Source organism: Diabrotica virgifera, chromosome 7 (genome assembly GCF_917563875.1).
Source record: "Diabrotica virgifera virgifera chromosome 7, PGI_DIABVI_V3a".
Taxonomy (NCBI): Eukaryota; Metazoa; Arthropoda; class Insecta; order Coleoptera; family Chrysomelidae; genus Diabrotica; species Diabrotica virgifera.
Window position 1 is genome coordinate 184442224 of NC_065449.1, and position 19047 is coordinate 184461270.

General features: G+C 33.9%; 1 protein-coding gene and 1 long non-coding RNA gene across 8 annotated transcripts in view; one reads left to right on the top strand and one right to left on the bottom strand.

Moving 5' to 3' along the window:
• Positions 1-13170: 13170 nt before the first annotated feature.
• Positions 13171-19047, bottom strand: part of LOC114326818 (zinc finger protein 678) — a 222409-nt gene continuing 216532 nt past the window's right edge. For 3 of the 7 annotated variants that reach the window (XM_050656177.1, XM_050656174.1, XM_050656172.1), the window contains one exon: positions 13172-14707. In XM_050656177.1, coding sequence (XP_050512134.1) covers positions 13575-14707 — 1133 coding nt within the window. In that variant the 3' untranslated portion in view covers positions 13172-13574. Of the gene's footprint in view, positions 14708-19047 lie in introns of all 7 variants that reach the window. The other 4 variants (XM_050656173.1, XM_050656176.1, XM_050656178.1 and 1 more) reach the window with 2 other exon arrangements.
• Positions 13729-19047, top strand: part of LOC126888182 (uncharacterized) — a 110417-nt gene continuing 105098 nt past the window's right edge. Inside the window, exon 1 of the long non-coding RNA XR_007699448.1 lies at positions 13729-13837. This is a non-coding gene — a long non-coding RNA (uncharacterized LOC126888182). The remainder of the gene's footprint in view (positions 13838-19047) is intronic.

Consider the following 19047-nt stretch of genomic DNA (forward strand, 5'->3'; position numbering starts at 1 on the left):
AATTGCATTCATATCAAAAATAAAACAAACATAGCATTCTGTTATCTTAAACCTAACACTATTCATCCAAAAAGAACGAAAGTCATAAATTTAGTGATTATTGGGCCGCCAGAAGCTCCGCAAACACGGTGAACTGACTGAAAACATCAATATTGCACATATTGCAGAAACTAAAGATTACCAGTAGGAAATCGAGTTAGAGTTGGGATTTTGAAACTGTATTATTACAAGGAGATAACATTCGTGTCGTCGCACTGATATAATACTCCAGCCAGGGAAATAAGCAAGAAATAGACCATGTTCGGGACAATGAAATTAATATCAAGGTAGCTGACTACTTTTTTAGTTATTGTGGATGTTACCTATAGGATGAAAACCTTCATGTTTCCTGCCTAGAGATCGTGTTTTTTAATTATTAACAATTTGGTGCAATCAATGCAATTTTTTCCATTTTTTGCACTCAATTAAAAAGCTAAATAGTTGACATAAAATTACAAAATTTATTTTTTTAGAACATTGAAAAACCTTCACAATGACGATTTTTTGAAAGTCAAAAAGTTAATTTGTTGCTTCGTAAACTGCAAAATAACTGAAAATCGTTATTTATTAATAACTTTTCCTAAAACTAACTTAGAACTGTAGTGTTTCGTTTTACTCAAAGTTGGGTATTGGGGTACATAACAAACTCCAAAAATTTGAGACCTATCCAATAATTAGTTTAAAAGTTAGGTATTCTATTTGTTTATCCCAGAGACAATAACAAATGACAGAAAATAATGAAGATATGACAATTCTGCGTATGCCAAATGAAAGTAGAAAAGTGATCCTATCAAAATGTATTAAGAAAAGATAAAAAATTATCTAATATAGTAAAAAATACTAGTTTATAAACATTTACAAAACATCTTCTTACATAGGTATTCGGAAAGATGATATTTTACTCGAATTTCTAAAAATGTAGTTCAAATGATGATTAGTCATAGTAAGTGAAGGGGGAGCTTCTGCGGTGATTGCACTAAATTGTTAATGATTAAAAAACGAACGCGAACTCTAGGCAGGAAACATGTAGGTTTTCATCCTATAGGTCAACAATTAAAACAGTTGTCAGCTACCTGGCGGGAGCCGAAAAATGCACGAGTTCAAAAACTAAAAAAGCAACTTAAAACTTAAAACTACTACCATTTTCTATATCTTGGGATCTACTCAATGAATTTTGATATTTCTTCTTTTAATTTGTATGTACTTTTGTGTAAATTACAAATATGCAATTTGTCTAGACATTTATTAATTAATAAACAGTCTAATTTTTTAAACAATTTTTGAAAAAATAATATTTTCTCAAAAATCCATTTTTTGTAATGATACTATCATTATTAATCATAGAAAAAGTTAAGGTATATTTTAATGAATAAATTCTGTTCAATAAATTATTATTTAATAAAAATAATTTATTTATTAAAATATAGGTACTTTAACTTTTTCTATGATCATTAATAGTATGATAGAATTGATTAAAAAAATGACATAACCCAGACATCCAAAGTGAAAGTTATCCTCCAACACCAAATTGTTCTATATCGTCCATATAATGTTCAGAAAAAGTCACACTTTTTGAGCGTCGGCTTTGGGGGGAGAGGGGGGAAAAGTCGGTAAATTCGTAGTTTTTTAGGTTTTTCGACAATATTTCTAAAACTATGAGGTTTAGCATGAACAACCTTTTATACAAAAATGTTCTACAATAAATTTGAAATAAAAAATGCCCCTATACATAATCCTTCTAAAATGAACGATTCCAAAGTTACGGAGGTAGTATAGTATAATTGGTCCAAAAAAAGGCCTAACCTAGACATCCAAAGTAAAAGTTTTCCTCCAACACCAAATTGTTCTATATGATCCACGTATTGTTCAGTAAAAAGTTACACCATTTTGAGCCTCCGGTTTGGGGGGGGAGATGGGGGAGAAGTCGGTAAATTAATTATTTCTTTACGTTTTTCGTCAATATTTCTAAAACTATGTTTAAGCGTAAACAATGTTATATACAAAAACGTTCTACATAAAATTTAAAACAAAAATGGTCCTATCCTTAATTGTTATAAAATCAACAGTTCCAGAGTTACGGAGGGTGAAATGTGGAGGTTTTCGATACTTTTTATATTTCTTGGGCAATTGAAGATGATTTTGGGTGGTGAGGTTGACGTTTCTTCAAGGGCTTATCACTAACATACCATCGGCCAATGAAATAGCAAATCCTGTTAAAGAAAATTTCTTTCAATCAGTAAAAATATTATAAATTGCTCAAAAAATATAAAAAGTATCGAAAACCTCCACTTTTCACCCTCCGTAACTGTGGAATCGTTGATTTTATAACAATTATGTATAGGACCTTTTTTGTTTTAAATTTAATGTAGAACATTTTTGTATAAAACATTAAAGCATATTTTTAGAAATATTGACGAAAAACATAAAAAACTGCTAAATTACCGATTTCTCCCCTATTTACCCCCAAACTGGACGCTCAAAATGGTGTAACTTTTTACTGAATAATATCTGGACCATATAGAACATTTTGGTGTTGGAGGAAAACTTTTACTTTTAATGTCTGGGTTAGGCCTTTTTTGGACCAATTATACTATACTACCTCCATAACTTTGAAACCGTTCATTTTAGACGGATTATGTAGAGGACCTTTTTTGTTTCAAATTTAATGTAGAACATTTTTGTATACAAGGCTGTTCGTGCTAAACCGCATAGTTTTAGAAATACTGACGAAAAACGTAAAAAACTACGAATTTACTGATTTCTCCCCCCTTTCCCCCCAAACTCGACGCTCAAAATGGTGTGATTTTTTTCTGAACATTATGTAGACCATATAGAACAATTTGGTGTTGGAGGATAACTTTCACTTTGGATGTCTGAGTTTGGATCTAGTTATACCATACTATAATATGATTAAGAAAATAGGTATTTGGAAAAAAATAATTTTTTCAAGAAATGTTTAAACAAAGTAGACCCTTTATTAACTAATACATTTATAATAAAATTGCATATATGTAATGTATGTAGAAATTACATACAAATTAAATTGTTAATAATTAAAAAAACGGACGTGAACTCTAGACAGGACACGGGTAGGTTTTCTTGCTATAGGTATACAATAATTAAAAAAGTAGTCAGCTACCTGAATATTTCAGTTATTATGAAAATGATGTAACAGTGTGAAATAGCTTCAGTGAAATAACAGTTAAAAAATAACGGCTACTGCTATCGCAACACATTCCTATCTTATACTAGTGCAAATTACAAATTATACATAATCATAATTTTTCATTTTTATGTAAAACATTCTGTGTTTATTTTCACCGGTCAAAAGTGAATTCATACCATGTTGTGATCAGTGTGATTTTTGTTCTTCTCACTTTTGTAAAATATTATTTTTTATAAATTCTATGTTCCTCATTTTAATACATTTCCAAACAATACATTTCTTATTTAAGGGACCGTTCAAGTATTACGTAAGGCAGGTTAGGTGGGGTCAAAAATCTTCAAAAATTGCGTTACGTAGGGGGTGGGAGGGGGGGTCAAAAATCTTCAAAAATCTTCAAAAATCGCGTTATATAATACTTGAACGCTCCCTAAATAAAAAATTCTGCTTGCATTTTTTTCGCAAAAATGGTACATGTTTGAAGGGCGGCTACTAGAGAATTGCCTAGGGCGACAATTGGCCTAAACGCGGCCCTGGGAATATTGGGGGATGTAAGTGCGAGTCGAAGGATTTTAAATTCATAAGTTCATTTTGTTAATATTTAAATGAATAATCATTGCCTGTAGTTGTTCATGAGTAAGATGTTGCAATATATTTTGAACATTAAAATTCTTTGGTACTCCTAATTCTTTAATTTCAGTTCTCAGATTAAACTGCTTGGATACTCTTATTGGACACTGTAGAAGAATATGATCTAGATCCTAAATTTTTCCGCATTCACAGTAAGGGTATGTTCTTTTACTTTTAATCTATATAGATGTGAGCTTGTGCAACAAGCTTTTTGTGCAACAAGGAATTATTGTGACGTTTCTGGTTCGTTTACTTGTCACTATCAGTTTGTTGGATTAATTGCTGTTTTTTGTCCTGTTTTTGCATTTGGAAGTTTTTTATAGGGCATTTCATCCACTGTCATTTGTTTCGAGCTTCTGTCATATGTTGTATAGTCTGTGTATAATATTAATATACACGGATTATACGACATTTGACAGAAGCTCGAAACAAATGACCGTGAATGAAAAGCCCTATATTACACAAACAGTTGTTAACTAGTTTTATATTGAAGTTTGAAATTTTATGGTAATTGTATTCTATTTTTCCATTAATTCCATACAAAGTTAACCTCATTCACAGTTAAGGAATGGTATTGTTTAAGCTTCCGAAAAAGTGATATAAATAACAAAAAGAAAATATTTTATTGTCAAATATTTATACAGGGTGATTTATTAGTAGGGTAAAGCTCAATAGCTCCGCTACAGTAATAGATAGCAATAAAAGTTAATAACAAAAATTTTAGCCACCTTTGAGCTTCACATTACAAAATTAGTTAGAATGTTACAGAGTGCTCGATAACACAGTGGCAGACCAAACTTATGTTTTTTTAAATGGAACACCCGCCTATATTTTATTTTAAATTCGAAATCCTGTTAACTTCTCCATCACAAAAATATAAAGGTTTGTTATGTTATACAGGGTATTTACAAAGTTATAATCAATTTTATATGAAAATCGTAACAAATTCAACTCCCTGTATAAATAAAAATAAGCAAAACAACAATGGTTTATTAATGCCATATTTTTTAACGTATTGTCAAAATTTTCAAGAATGGCCGATATCGCTAATTTTCTTTATATCAAATACAGGGTGAGTCAAAACGCAAGTACATTATTTTCTCAGTAATTTTAAATGGAACAACCTGTATTTTATATCACTATTGAAAAGTACCATTACCGTATTTTAATTTTTAGATAACATTCCCTATGTCTAAATTTATTAGTTTTCGAGATATTTTCATTTTTCAATGGACCAGTAGCGTGGCCACCCAAATCACCAGAATTTAATAAACTGGACTGATTTTTTTGGGGTTACGTTTATAATGAAGTTTATAAAATACCTCCAACAACAAGGGATGAGATGAAAAATAGAATACAAAGTGTATTTCGATGTGTTAATTTACAAATGCTCCGTAGAGTAAGTAGCTCATTCAATGATCGTTTTTAGGCGTACATAAATGTGTTAGGAGATAATTTTGAACACCTTATGTAATTAAATATTAAAAATATTTCTTATTTTTTCAAACATGTTTTTTTTGCAAAATGTATTACTGATAAATTATGTTTCGTTCTTTATTTGTTACATTGTTACATTTACATACAAATGTAGTGTTTAATTGTCTTCACAAAATATTGTATTTTGTGTTTGTGTGTTTTTTTTGTAAAATTTATTACTAATTTTCTTTGTTTATTTGTTGCATTTACATAAAAAGATAGTTTTTAATTGTTTCAAAAATGTTGCATGTAGTGGTTGTGTTTTTGTTTGTAAAATGTATTACTAATAAATTATTTTTATTTCTTTATTTGCTACAGTGTTACATTGATTACCGGATTGATAATCGGTAATCTTCAATTGTCAATTCAGTCATGGCTTACTTAAAATTTAGATAAATTTAAACACCTAAAATAATTTGCTCTGAAAAATGAAAATATCTCGAAAACTAATAAATTTGGGCATAGGAAATGTTATATAAAAATTAAAGTACGTTACTGTTACTTTTCAATAATGATATAAAGTACAGGGTGTTCCATTTAACATTACTGAGAAAATAATGTACTTGCGTTTTGACTCACCCTGTATTTGATATAAAGAAAATTAGCAATATCAATAATTCTTAAAAATTTTGAAAATAAATAAAAAAATATGGCATTAATAAACCATTGCTGTTGTGCTTATTTTTATTTATACAGGGAGTTGAACTTGTTACGATTTTCATACAAAATTGGTTATAACTTTGTAAATACCCTGTATAACATTACAAACCTTTATATTTTTGTGATGGAGAAGTTAACAGGATTTTGAATATAAAATAAAATATAGGGTATTCCATTTAAAAAACATAAGTTAGGTCTGTCACTGTGTTATAGAACACCCTGTAACATTCGAACTAATTTTGTAATGTGAAGCTCAAAGGTAGCTAAAATTTTTGTTATTAACTTTTATTGCTATCTATTACTATAGCGGAGCTATTGAGCTTTACCCTACTAATCAATCACCCTGTATTATATCAAATATTGAATTACACTAATGATATTAAAAGAATATTTTATTAAGCTACTTCAAATGTAGCTGTAGTTCTGCGCCAAAATTTTAAAGGAAAACTAACATTTTATTTATTTGATAACGTCAAATTTTTCAATATAATCCGTGATCGGAGAGTAGCCACTTTTTGTCACTAGCTGTTGCGTGGAATAGATTTTCGACTTATTTCGGATGCTTTAAATATTAACCAAGGGTAAATAATCATGGACTCAAGTGTACAGTCCGTCCAATCCCTAATAGCACACGACGTCCTTTGGACGTCCAAAATAGGTCCATTTTTGGTCCTAACGTCCATGGACTATAAACGGACGTCCATTGGACGTCCGGCGTTGGACGTCCTTCGGTGGACTAAATATGTACGTCCTTCGGACGTCCGACGTTGGACTTCCTTCGGTGGACTAAATATGTACGTCCTTCGGGTGGAATAAATATAAACGTCCTTTGGATCGTCCATATTGGACATATACGAATTACGGGATCAAATAGCAAAATAATTCAATAAAATATTAACTTAATAAAATATTCAAATAGTTTAAATCGAAAAGATAATTATATTTAATTGAAAATTATACAGTTTAATATTCAAAACATGGTTTTGTTTTTTTGTAAAGCGTGAAAATCGTATTTCTAAATTATTTGTTACAATGCTTTATTATTCTAGTTACCAAGATGATATAAGTTTGCTAATTAATTCTAATAAGCAAAAATATCATTTTTATCAATGTATCCGTACTACAAATGAATCTTACGAGCATATTTTTGAAGTTGAATATACGTGCCCAAACTAGGTCCAGTTTTAGTCCTAATGTCTATGGACTATAAATGGATGTCCTTTGGACGTCCGACGTTGGACGTACTTCATCCATCCATCCAATGGCACTACAGCCCAAATCGAGCCTTGGCCTCCTTCAATAAGCTTCTCCAATCATTTCGATTTACCGCTGTTCTTTTCCATGAACGCGTTCCCAGGAAGTTCCTGGCATCCTCATCGACTTCGTCTTCCCATCTCTTTTTAGGTCTTCCAACCGGTCTTCTTCCCTGCATTCTTGCATTCAGCAATTTTCTGGGGATTCTATTCTCATGCATGCGGACCACGTGCCCTGCCCACCGTAATCTCTGTAGTTTAGTGTGTTGTGCTAGAGTTGGTTCGCTATATTGCTCGTATATTTCTCTATTATACCTAATTCGCCAGTTGTTATTTTCCCTTATTGGGCCCAGTATCCTACGTAATACTTTTCTTTCAAACACATCTAATGCATTGGCAGATTTCTGTGTCACCACCCATGTTTCGCAGCCATAACTTACTATGGGCCTGATTATTGTTTTATATACCCGGAGTTTTGTTTTCCGGTGTACGTCTCGCGATTTGAATATGTGGCCCATCGCGAAATATGCTTTATTTGCCAGCACAAGCCTTCTATTTATTTCCGGTTCTTCTTCACTGCTTGCAACCAGATCCATTCCTAGGTACGTGAATCTATTCACATGTTCTATATCGTCAATAAAGTGTTGTTGCGCCGGTCTATTTGATCTGGTTTGTATGAGTAGTTTTGTTTTATTTGTGTTTATTGCTAGCCCTACTGCTTCTGCACTCTGTTTCAACTCAACGTAGGTTTCTTCCGCTGCATTCATTGTTCTGCTCATTATGTTTATATCATCCGCGTATGCTTCTAATTGGGTAGATTTGTTTGTAAGTATGTTATTTCCGCTTACCGTCAACCGTCTAATTACATATTCAAGAACAAGATTAAAAAGCGTTGGAGCCAGTCCGTCGCCTTGTTTCAGTCCTTGCGTTATCGTAAACGCATCAGTGATCTGTCCTTGAATACATACTTGTGCTTCTGTTTCTGTCATTGTCATTTGCACTAGTCGTATTAATTTTGATGGTATGCCAAATTCTTCCAATATATTAGGTAGAATTGTTCTATCTATTGAATCATAGGCTTGTTTAAAATCTACAAAGAGATTGTAAACGTCCATGTCATATTCCCATGCTTTGGCTAGTATTTGTTTAACTGTAAATAGTTGGTCAATGGTAGATCTATTTTGCCTAAACCCTGCTTGATATTCCCCGATGATTTTTTCCGTGAGAGGTTGAAGTCTTCGATTAAGGATGTTTGTGAATATTTTGTATCCCGAACAAAGTAAAGACATGCCTCTATAATTCTGACACAACAGTTTGTCTCCTTTTTTATGAATAGGGCAGATTATACTTTTCTTCCATTGTTGGGGGATTTCTTCTTCTATCCATATCTCTCGTATTAGCTGATACATCTGTTGTGTCAAATTCCTTCCTCCTTGCTTGAGTAGTTCTGCCGGTATTTTATCTATTTCCGGTGCTTTATGGCTTTTTGTATGCGGATTGCCGTTTGGACCTCCTCTAGCGTTGGGGGTCTAGTTAATTCATTTTCTTCTCCATCTTCCCCCAGCTCTTGTTGTTGTATCTCCTGCAGTGCCTGCTGCTGTCTCTGTTGTTGTAATGGTGGTTGTGCCCCTTTGTTTAATACTTCCTTAAAATATGTCATCCAGGATATCTTAATTTCGTCCATATCGCTAATGATTTCACCCTTCTTATTTTTGCAGAGGCTAGTCTTCGGTTTGTATCCCTGTCTTAAATGTTTAATAAGTTGGTATGCACTACGTGTTTCGTTTTCCTTAAACTCCCTCTCTATGTTTAGTATCCGTTGGTTTTCGTACTTTCTCTTTTTCTGCCTGCACAGTTTATCTGCTCTTCGTCTTTTGTTCTCAAATTCTGTTTTTCTCTCTCTAGTACGTCTGAGTATGTAATTCTTATGTGCTTCATTTCTTTCCTGTATAGCTTGTTTGCATTCTTCATCGAACCATGTTTCTTCTCTCCGTTGTGTCTTTGTTCCTATGACTTCTTTCGCTGTGTTTAGTATGATACTGCTTATGGTGTTCCATTGATTTTCTATTGTGGAGTCTGCTCTGTTTTCTTCTAGTAATTTTTCATCCACTGTTCTCTCAAATCTTTCTTGTACCTCAGGGACTTTTAGGTTATCTAAGTTTAGTTTTTCTTGTTTTGGATATTTTTCCTTTACCTGTCGACTGATTTTGCATCTAAACCGTGTCTGCACTAGTAGATGGTCTGAGTCACAGCTTGCGCCACGTCTGCTTTTTACATCTAATATACTCGTCGCCATTCTTTTTTCAGTCAGTATATGGTCTATTTGATTTATTGTGTTTCCGTCAGGTGATATCCAAGTGTCCTTATGTATGTCCCGATGTGGGAAACATGTCGAACTGATAATCATATTCATTCCAGCTGCGAAATCTATTAGAAACTGACCATTCTCATTTGTGTCTCTATGCAAACTATGTTTCCCTATTACCCCTATGTACTCTTCTTCTTTTCCGATCTTGGCGTTTGTGTCGCCTATCACCATTTTAATGTCGTTTCTTGGTATTGAGTCATAGATTCGTTCTAGATCTTGATAAAAGGCTACCTTAGTGTCTTCTTCCTGTTCATTTGTGGGACAGTGTACATTTATAAGGGTTATGTTAAAGAAATGCGTTTTTATCCTAAGCTTGCAGATTCTTTCATTGATGGCTTGAAAATCTGTTATCAGGTGCTTCATTTTATTATCTACGATAAAGGCTACTCCAAATTCTTTATTTCCTTCATCTTTACCGCTATACAGTATAGTGTGTGTTTTAGTGTCCCGGATACCTTTTCCCAACCATTTAGTTTCTTGTACTGCAGTGATTTCTATTTTATATCTTTTCAGTTCGTGTAGAAGGATCCTCTGTGCTCCTGGTCTATTTAGCGTTCTGACATTCCATGTTCCCAGCGTAAATTCCATATTCCGTTGCCAAAGTCGTCGTCTTGATATCCGTCCATTCCGAGGCCTATCTGAAGGTTTCGTAGTAGTACTTTTTTACAAAAATAGGTTACTGGCCTATCGCCCAACCCCCTTTTCGGAGGACCATTTCTCCCTTCCTCGTCAGCCCTGACCCTACTTTCCACTGGGGTTGGTTACCCAATCTCCGGTAAGGTTGCTCAGGTTCTCCAGGGTTCACCCGTGCAGCCCAAGCCGCACTTCGTGGAGGTGAGGATAGGAATTGAGTAGGAGAGGCTAGAGATGCTAACTGGAGACAGCATCTTGTATTGCGCTTCACTACCCCGTTTGAACCCCTGGACGTACTTCGGGTGGAATAAATATGAACGTCCTTGGGACGTCCTTCGGTGGACTAAATATATACGTCCTTCGGACGTGCGATGTTGGACGTCCTTCGGGTGGAATAAATATGAACGTCCTTTGGACGTCCGTACTGGACGAAATACGGACTTTTTCTGGACGTCTGAAAATCACCCCCACTACTTGGTTTCTCTGTTTACAAAACTATAACGATAGGCGATAGATTTTCGTTTGACCCACCGATATCAGTTTGAAGTTGGAGAGTTGATCTCTCAGTCGTTGTCGTAGTTAGGGCTCTCGCCTAGAGTTTTATTCATCAACCACTGATTTTCATAATGTAAGTAATTATATTATATACGAATTAAAGTATAATATACACTTATACATATACTACGTATTATGTAAAACTAGGAAGACGCTGTTTCACAACATAACACAGAGTCCGACCGCCTCATCGGGCCATTTAGAGCATCAATGCATAAGTCCATCCAATGGATTATTATGTGCACCTTTGACATAGGCGCACAACATTTTAATCTGCTACCCCGAGGACTCCTGCTACTGGAGTTTTTCTGAAGTGCTGAAGCAGTCTATGTTCCTGATTCCTGAATCAGATGAGGAGTTTTCGGAGCCATCAACCCCAGACAGCTACTGGAGCTCCACGTTGCAGCCAGTCACTTCTTGGTAAGTGAACGCCAAAGAGGAAGCATCTGATCAGACTTTGCTACCACCGTCTGGACATAGCCTATCGATTACTGATGGCCTAGAGGACAAACTCGTCGAGAAGAATATGGACAAAACCACCAGCTAGGACAACTGGTATCCAAACATTGGTATTATTTACGTTTTTTATTAAATTTACACATTTTTGCTCTTTGATATATTTCTTATGCTTGCTGGTACATTTTTCAATCTTATGGGTGTTTGGTAAAGAATGGCCCATAGCTTAACCTTGGATTCCTGAGCTTAAAATAGGTCGATTTAAGCTAACTTACTTTAGTACGAAAGTTCATATTTCAAATATTATAGAAGTTAGTGGTGTTTATAAACTACAATGATCTGACTGTGATGCCACTTACATAGGAAGAACTTGTAGATCACTTGCTTCTCACTCTCTTGAACACACCAAAAGAGAGAACATCTCTACCTTTTCACAACATCTTAAAGAAAAAAATCATACTCTGAATATCCCAGATGACGTCTCTCTTCTACACAACATCCCACAGAAAGACTTCTTAAAGTTGGACTTGTACGAGGAGCTAGAAATAGTCAAAGAAAAACAAAAAAGTCCAAATTGTGTCAACCGTCATGTTTCGTTCAACCGGGACTTCCATCCACTCCATCGACAACTCTTTTCTTAACTTCATTCTTAATTACAATATTATCATCCACCTCTTTATTCCTTCCTTCACTTTCCTACAGTCACATTTACAGTTGATTTGGCACAATTCATAATGATTTTCTTTCCTTATTCATCTCTACCCATTAACCACTATCATCTATCCAATTATACACATACAAACTAACATCTGCTATCATCACCCACATACATCTCCATCCTAAATTTTCATCCATAATTTTTCTGTGACTATCTTCACCCCATCTACTCACACTACAACTAAATTTAATAGTCTCACTACTCTTTCCGGGTCCCGTTCATGTCACATTTTCATTATAATCTCATGAACCTCTAACACTCAATCCTCTCCCCTATGGTCAACTATATTATATGACGGTCTGTTTTGCCGAAGCCTTAGAGTTCTGAGTAGGTAGCCTACAGGGATCTTGGGAAATAGTCGCATGAATCTGAGCTTGTCTTATACATCCCTCCCAGATTATGAGACAGTTCTACGTTCTACACCTCTGTCACCCCCATTGTGATCTTTTATGGTACTTCCACATACTATAACAACTTCCAATCATTCGAATAAAAATCGATAACTTGAAATCAACATAAAATTGCTTTTCTAAGCCCTAGATGTTCACATAAGAGGGATTGATAACATTTATTAAGTTTTCGTTCTAACGTGTAATGTTGTTTGCCTATCTCTTTCATTACAAATATTCTAACTTTGACATCAATTTATTTTCATTTTAACAGATTATTTACCATAGTGGGGGCGACTGTTTTATTGTTAATAATTTAACAAACTTTACAATAAATATCACAAAACCAACAGGGAAATTTAACTTCCTGTGGAACTGTCATTTCTGTCATGTCATGTCATCAGAGTTTCCGCTTTCAAAGCCACTTGCTTCCATACAGCCATGATGTGAACAAGTCAAATTGAGCTCAATGGTACCTACCTCGAGCGTGAAACATTGGATATTTTAAACATCCATGTTTATATTCACATCATTATCATATGTTCCTATGACGGATTAATTATAAAATGTTTTTACCCAAATATTTTTTTACTTTGGTATTTAGCATGTTAGATTCAAGTATAACCTATAACTTTTTAAAATCGTAGTGAAAATTTTAAATACTTTGCATTATTTTATCAGGTTATACACATTTTAGGAAAACACTGATGATGTTCGGTCAACCGATTGAAAACTAGTTCTGTCTTTAATGTAGCCCTGTATAGGGATTTTAACAAATATACCTTTTATAACGGATTTTGTTTTTTTGTTATATGTTATTGAATTTAACAAGTCATATTTTATTATATCTTTATTGAAAAAAATAAACATGATTTGTTAAAATATTGTTTTGTTTGCTTCCCATCCAGATCTTCATCGTTCATGTTTATGATTAGGACAAGACGAACACACACCTTGGGAATCTGATCTAAGCTAGGGTGAACCATAACTATAATGATTGACTGAAATGTTATTTTTCAATGGTGTTTCAATTATCTGGGGTAGATTATCACGACAATAAAACACATTTTACATTTGTGGGGTTTTTTCAGTGTGAGTCATGAAATGTGATTTCAAGTTACTTGCGTCAGTAAACTGTTTCAAACACATTTCACATTTGTGGGGTTTTCCTCCAGTGTGAGTCATCAAATGTGATATCAAACTAGCAGCATGATTAAACTGCTTTAAACAAATTTCACATTTGTGAGGTTTTTCCAATGTGAGTCATCAAATGTGATTTCAAATTACTTGCGTCAGCAAACTGTTTCAAACACATTTCACATTTATGGGGTTTTTCTCCCGTATGAGTCATCAAATGTGACTTTAAAGTACTGGCGCGAGTAAACTGCTTTAGACAAATTTCACATTTGTGAGGTTTTTCTCCAGTGTGAGTCATCAAATGTAATTTCAAATGACCGGCTTGAGTAAATTGCTTTAAACAAATTTTACATTTGTGAGGTTTTTTTCCAGTGTGAGTCATCAAATGTAATTTCAAATTATTCCATTGTGTAAACTGCTTTAAACAAATTTCACATTTGTGAGGTTTTTCTCCAGTGTGAGTCATCAAATGTGATTTTAAAGTACTGGCGCGAGTAAACTGCTTTAAACAAATCTCACAATCGTGAGGTTTTTCTTCAGTATGAGTCATCAAATGTGATTTCAAATGAGCCGCTTTAGTAAACTGCTTTAAACAAATTTCACATTTGTGAGGTTTTTTTCCAGTGTGAGTCATCAAATGTGATTTCAAATTACTTGCGTCAGTAAACTGTTTCAAACATATTTCACATTTGTGGGGTTTTTCTCCAGTGTGAGTCATCAAATGTGATTTCAAATTACAGGCTTTAGTAAACTGCTTTAAACAAATTTCACATTTGTGAGGTTTTTTTCCAGTGTGAGTCATCAAATGCGATTTCAAATTACTAGCTTGAGTAAACTGCTTTAAACAAATTTCACATTTGTGAGGTTTGTCTCCAGTGTGAGTCATCAAATGTGATTTCAAACTAACGGCATAAGTAAACTGCTTAAAACAAATTTCACATTTGTGAGGTTTTTCACCAGTGTGAGTCATTAAATGTAATTTCAAAGCACTGGCGTAAGTAAACTGCTTTAAACAAATATCACATTTATGAGGTTTTTCTTCAGCATGTATTCTCGAATGCGTTTTCAAATTAAATAGCAGAAAAAATTGTTTTAAACAGATTGCACAAGTGTACGGTCCTTTTCCTTTTCTTAATTTTTTTTCTTCAACGTATCTGCTCAAATCTTCTGTATGAGATGAATGTTGAGAGTTTTTCATAATTTTCATTCTCTTCTTATTGTCTAGCCAACCTAAAATATAATAAACATTTTACTATAAAGAAAAATGTAGGAAAAAATTATAGAACAAGAATATAAATTAACAAAAGTTTAGAAAAAGTAAATATACGATCGAAAAACTGACGAAACGAGAAATACGAAAACCCTTTTCATTCTACGTTGCCACCCATAATGCCAGAACTCTAATGTTGTAGTAGATGGATTTCCGCTACAATGTTTTGTTAATAGAATTCATTAATTTTATATCCTATCTCAAGAAAAATATCTATTTTTCTAATTTATTTTGTGAGTTTATATACCATAAAAATTCTGAACCGCCCCTGCTTCTGAGTATTACGGATTATTGCATAACATTTGGAAACGTTAGGAAATTTCCTGTTTATTTGTTTAAACATTTGTTATTCTAGAAAGATTCCTTAAAAAGTCCTTGAAAAATTCTACGCATATTTCCCTTCTTTTGAGCGCGAAGAATCCCTTGTTACTATTGGCCTAGAATTTGAAGATACTTTGAGTTGTCTCGGACGATTGGCCGAGGAGAAATGCATCGGCTTGACGCGCGAGAGAGGTGACGAAGAAAGAAGCAGTTCTAAAAGCATGTTTGAAATATAAACAGCGATTCCCGTAGAACTCACAAGAACCGCACCTATCGGCTTAAAATTGGCTGTTGTCGTTATGTTAAACTAAGTGAAGGATTTGCAACTTGTCCTGTGAATATTATGGAATACTGGTAGAAAATTTCACTCCATTATGTTGGATATTTACGGTGAAAATCGAGTATACAGAATAGAGTTTTGTGACGCAGTTATGCCGGTAGAGAAGTGCGCGGTTCCTGTCGCATTGTGTAGCTGTTCCTGTTTTTATGATGTTATGGTCCTATTCCCGTATTGGAGTCCTGATTTCCCGATGAGATGTTTGGTCTGCCCTGTTTCATGTTTCGTTATGAATTGAATGCCTCCCCCCTTCAGTTTGGAAAATTTTGTTAAGTGCGAAGTGTGACATTTAAAAAGGTATGAAATATTATTGTTTTTGATTAAATTCCAAGTGGATATTAAAGTTGGTAAAGATTTTAAATATTTTAATAGTTTGTTTTCAACATGGAAAGTTTTTTGTAAATTAGATAGAATGGCAGTGACATTTGACAGCTCCGTCAAATCTTGTTTTGGATACACTGCCCGATAAAATAGAAATTTTATATATGTAAAAATCATCTGAAATAATAAATCTTGTGTATTTTTGGAAGTCAGAAAAGATTGTAAATTCTTTATTGTCCATGGTAAAGTAATGTAAAAGTTTATAGTTATTTTTATTATTCATTTCCTGTTTGAGAATATGTTTATTCTCAAAGTAAAAATAAAGTCTAAAGGTTTGAATAAACATTGTAGAATTTACCTATTTTTTTATTTCTGTAACCTTTTTTTGGAAAATTATTAACCAGATATTAATACAAGTGAAATAAGTTTTAGAGTAGAGAAAAAGAAATGGCATATAAGCCATAGAATGATGAAGTAAAGAGTAGCCCAGTTTGACCCAACAGAGGAATCTCAGATGAATGTCCCCCAATTGGTACCCGTAAGTACAGAATATGTCCAGTAAGTACCCAGTAATAAACCAGAGGCTTTATTTCAAACGGCGTCCATTTTTAAATAGTAGAAAAGTCCTCTAATCTGTGTAAGTATCCTTTGCTTATTTAGTTATGGCAGTTAGTCATCTTTAAACCCTCTCATCCCCCCTAACGATTTCACGACCCGCCACCAACAAAACCTGAGCTGTCGTTCGCAATGAAGCTTTATGTGCCTGCTCCTTCTACTTTAGCCCATTTCGACCCCCCCAGTATCTAAGTATTTAGTTCTATCCCTGATCCCATCTGAGCAGACATGTAAAACGCTTTCAATGTCAGAAGAAAAATTCTTCGAAATGGAAGATGCAATCAAAGAAATTAAATGGGACGTAATAGGAGTCTGCGAAATAAGACAACGTGGTAAAAATTTAAAGACGCTGAAATCAGGACACCTCTTCTATAGTATTGGCTCCGAAACCGAAGCAGTTGGAGTAGTCGGTTTCTTTATCCATAAAAAACATAAGAAGAACGTAGTTGATATAAAAACTGTGTCTAAAAGAGTTGCCTATGTAACCCTAAAGCTCAACAACAGGTATAAACTGAAAATTATCCAGGTATACGCTCCAACAACACAACATTCAGACGAAGAAGTTGAAGACTTTTATGATGATATATCTGTAGCTCTAAAAGACACACCCACCCACTTTACAATCCTGTGTGGCGATTTTAATGCAAAATTAGGCCTTAAAAAAGACGAAGCAGATACATCACTAGGAAATGTTGCAGAAACTGTAGGTAGAAATGAGCGGGGAGAAACACTCTTAGGTTTCATGCTACAGAATAACATGTTCCAAATGAACAGTTTTTTGTCCGTAAGTCCTGATGGTAAAACAAGAAATGAAATAGATTACATTATCAGCAGTGGCGGCTCGTGATTTTTACAATAGGGGAGGCTATACCCAACTGTAAAATATCTAGACGAATTTGCACTGGCAAAAAAAATCCGCAAAAAAAATCTAATTTAAGGCCCCATTCTTTGATCATTTTTTATTTACATTTTATAATATCATCATAATTCATAATTTCATAATATATATCATTTTAAAAATAGTTAGTCAAATTGTAAAAGTGTATTACCAAAGTTTGTGTCGTTTATTTGTTAACAATTCTATCTCTGTAAGTAGATATGCATATCAAAATAAATACAGATTTGAACTTTCGCAGTCCATACAGGTTGAAGGTTCACATTTTTTAAGATACTCAACTAAATTTTTTTAATTCTAAAAGCGGCCTACTGCGAATCTAAAAACACGGTAAATTACCGATATTTTGCTTTGCATTACAGATATCGGAAAAAGTGATTTGAACAAGTTGTTCCAAATATTATTCTAACCCCACATACCAAATTCCATCACAAAATTAGCACTTTTAGTTTTTCATTATTTGTAGTAAGGATCCTAAAATTGCAGAGCTCTAATGAAACCAGCTCTAATTAAACCAGAAAAGGAAACCAGCTCTAATGAAACCGGCTCTCCGTAAACGCTCGCGCTGCTGGGCTGCGCGGAGCATTAGCAAGTGAGATTTTCCGTCCAGTTTTAGGATCCTGACTACAAATAATGAAAAAACTAAAAGTGCGAATTTTGTGATGAAATTTGGTATGTGGGGTTAGAACATTATTTGGAACAACTTGTTCAAATATCTTTTTCCAATATCTCTAACGCGAAGCAAAATAGCAAAGTAAACAAAACAGTGTAGCATGTGTAAAAAATTTATGGGGACGCTAAGCCTCCCTTGCCTCCTATGACCAGCCGCCACTGATTATCAGCGACAAAAAACAGATTATCACAGACGTGAGCGTGCTTAATAAATTTATTAGAGGAAGTGACCATCGAATGGTAAGAGCCACAATAAAAATAGACCTCAAAAAAGAACGAAATCGTTTGATAAAAAAGAAAACTTTGCAAGCCTGGACGTCCCCATTAAATATTGATAAATGCCAACACCATATAAACGCTGCTTTGGAAAGAAATACAACTTCAGATGAAAGTATTTAAATAACTTAAATGAAAACATAATTAAAGCCATTGAAGAAAGTCAACGAAACAACGGCCCAAAAAAGAAGAGGGATGAAAGAATAAGCCCAGAAACTAGAGAACTAATCAAAACTCGAAGTAAAATGAGAGGAAGCGAAAATACTGAACAAAGTGCGTTAATAGATAGCTAAGGAAGTTAACCTCAAGGCATCCAGAAAACCATAGAAGAAAACAAAAGTTTCAAAGTTTTACGAAGGAAATTGAACAACGGAAAATGCGAAATACATAAATTAAAAAATAAAAAGGGCGAAATAACATCAAACAGAGAAGATTTATTAAATATCGTAGAAGAATTTTATTTGGAACTATATAGGAGCCAAAGGCTAAATCAAAATAATTGAGGGAGGCATGACTTTTCTTGACGCGCCCGATATTACGCGCCGAACGAAGTGAGGCGCGTAATAGAGAGCAAGTCAAGAAAAGTCGCTTCTTTGCCGAATAAAGTATACTATTTTTTCTTCAAACGTAGCAATTTTCAACCATAAATAGTACAATTCATACGCTATTTTTACTCGAAATTAACTGTGACAACTATCAAAGTCGTCTAGATGTTAGAAATTAAAATAATTAAGTCATGATTCGCCAACATCGGGAATGATTGCTGAAAGTTGTGCTCGACCATCAGTATCATCAACAATTACCAATGCGTATCAAGAGTCGGGAACATTTTTGCACGGTTTCAATTTTGAAAATGCCTCATT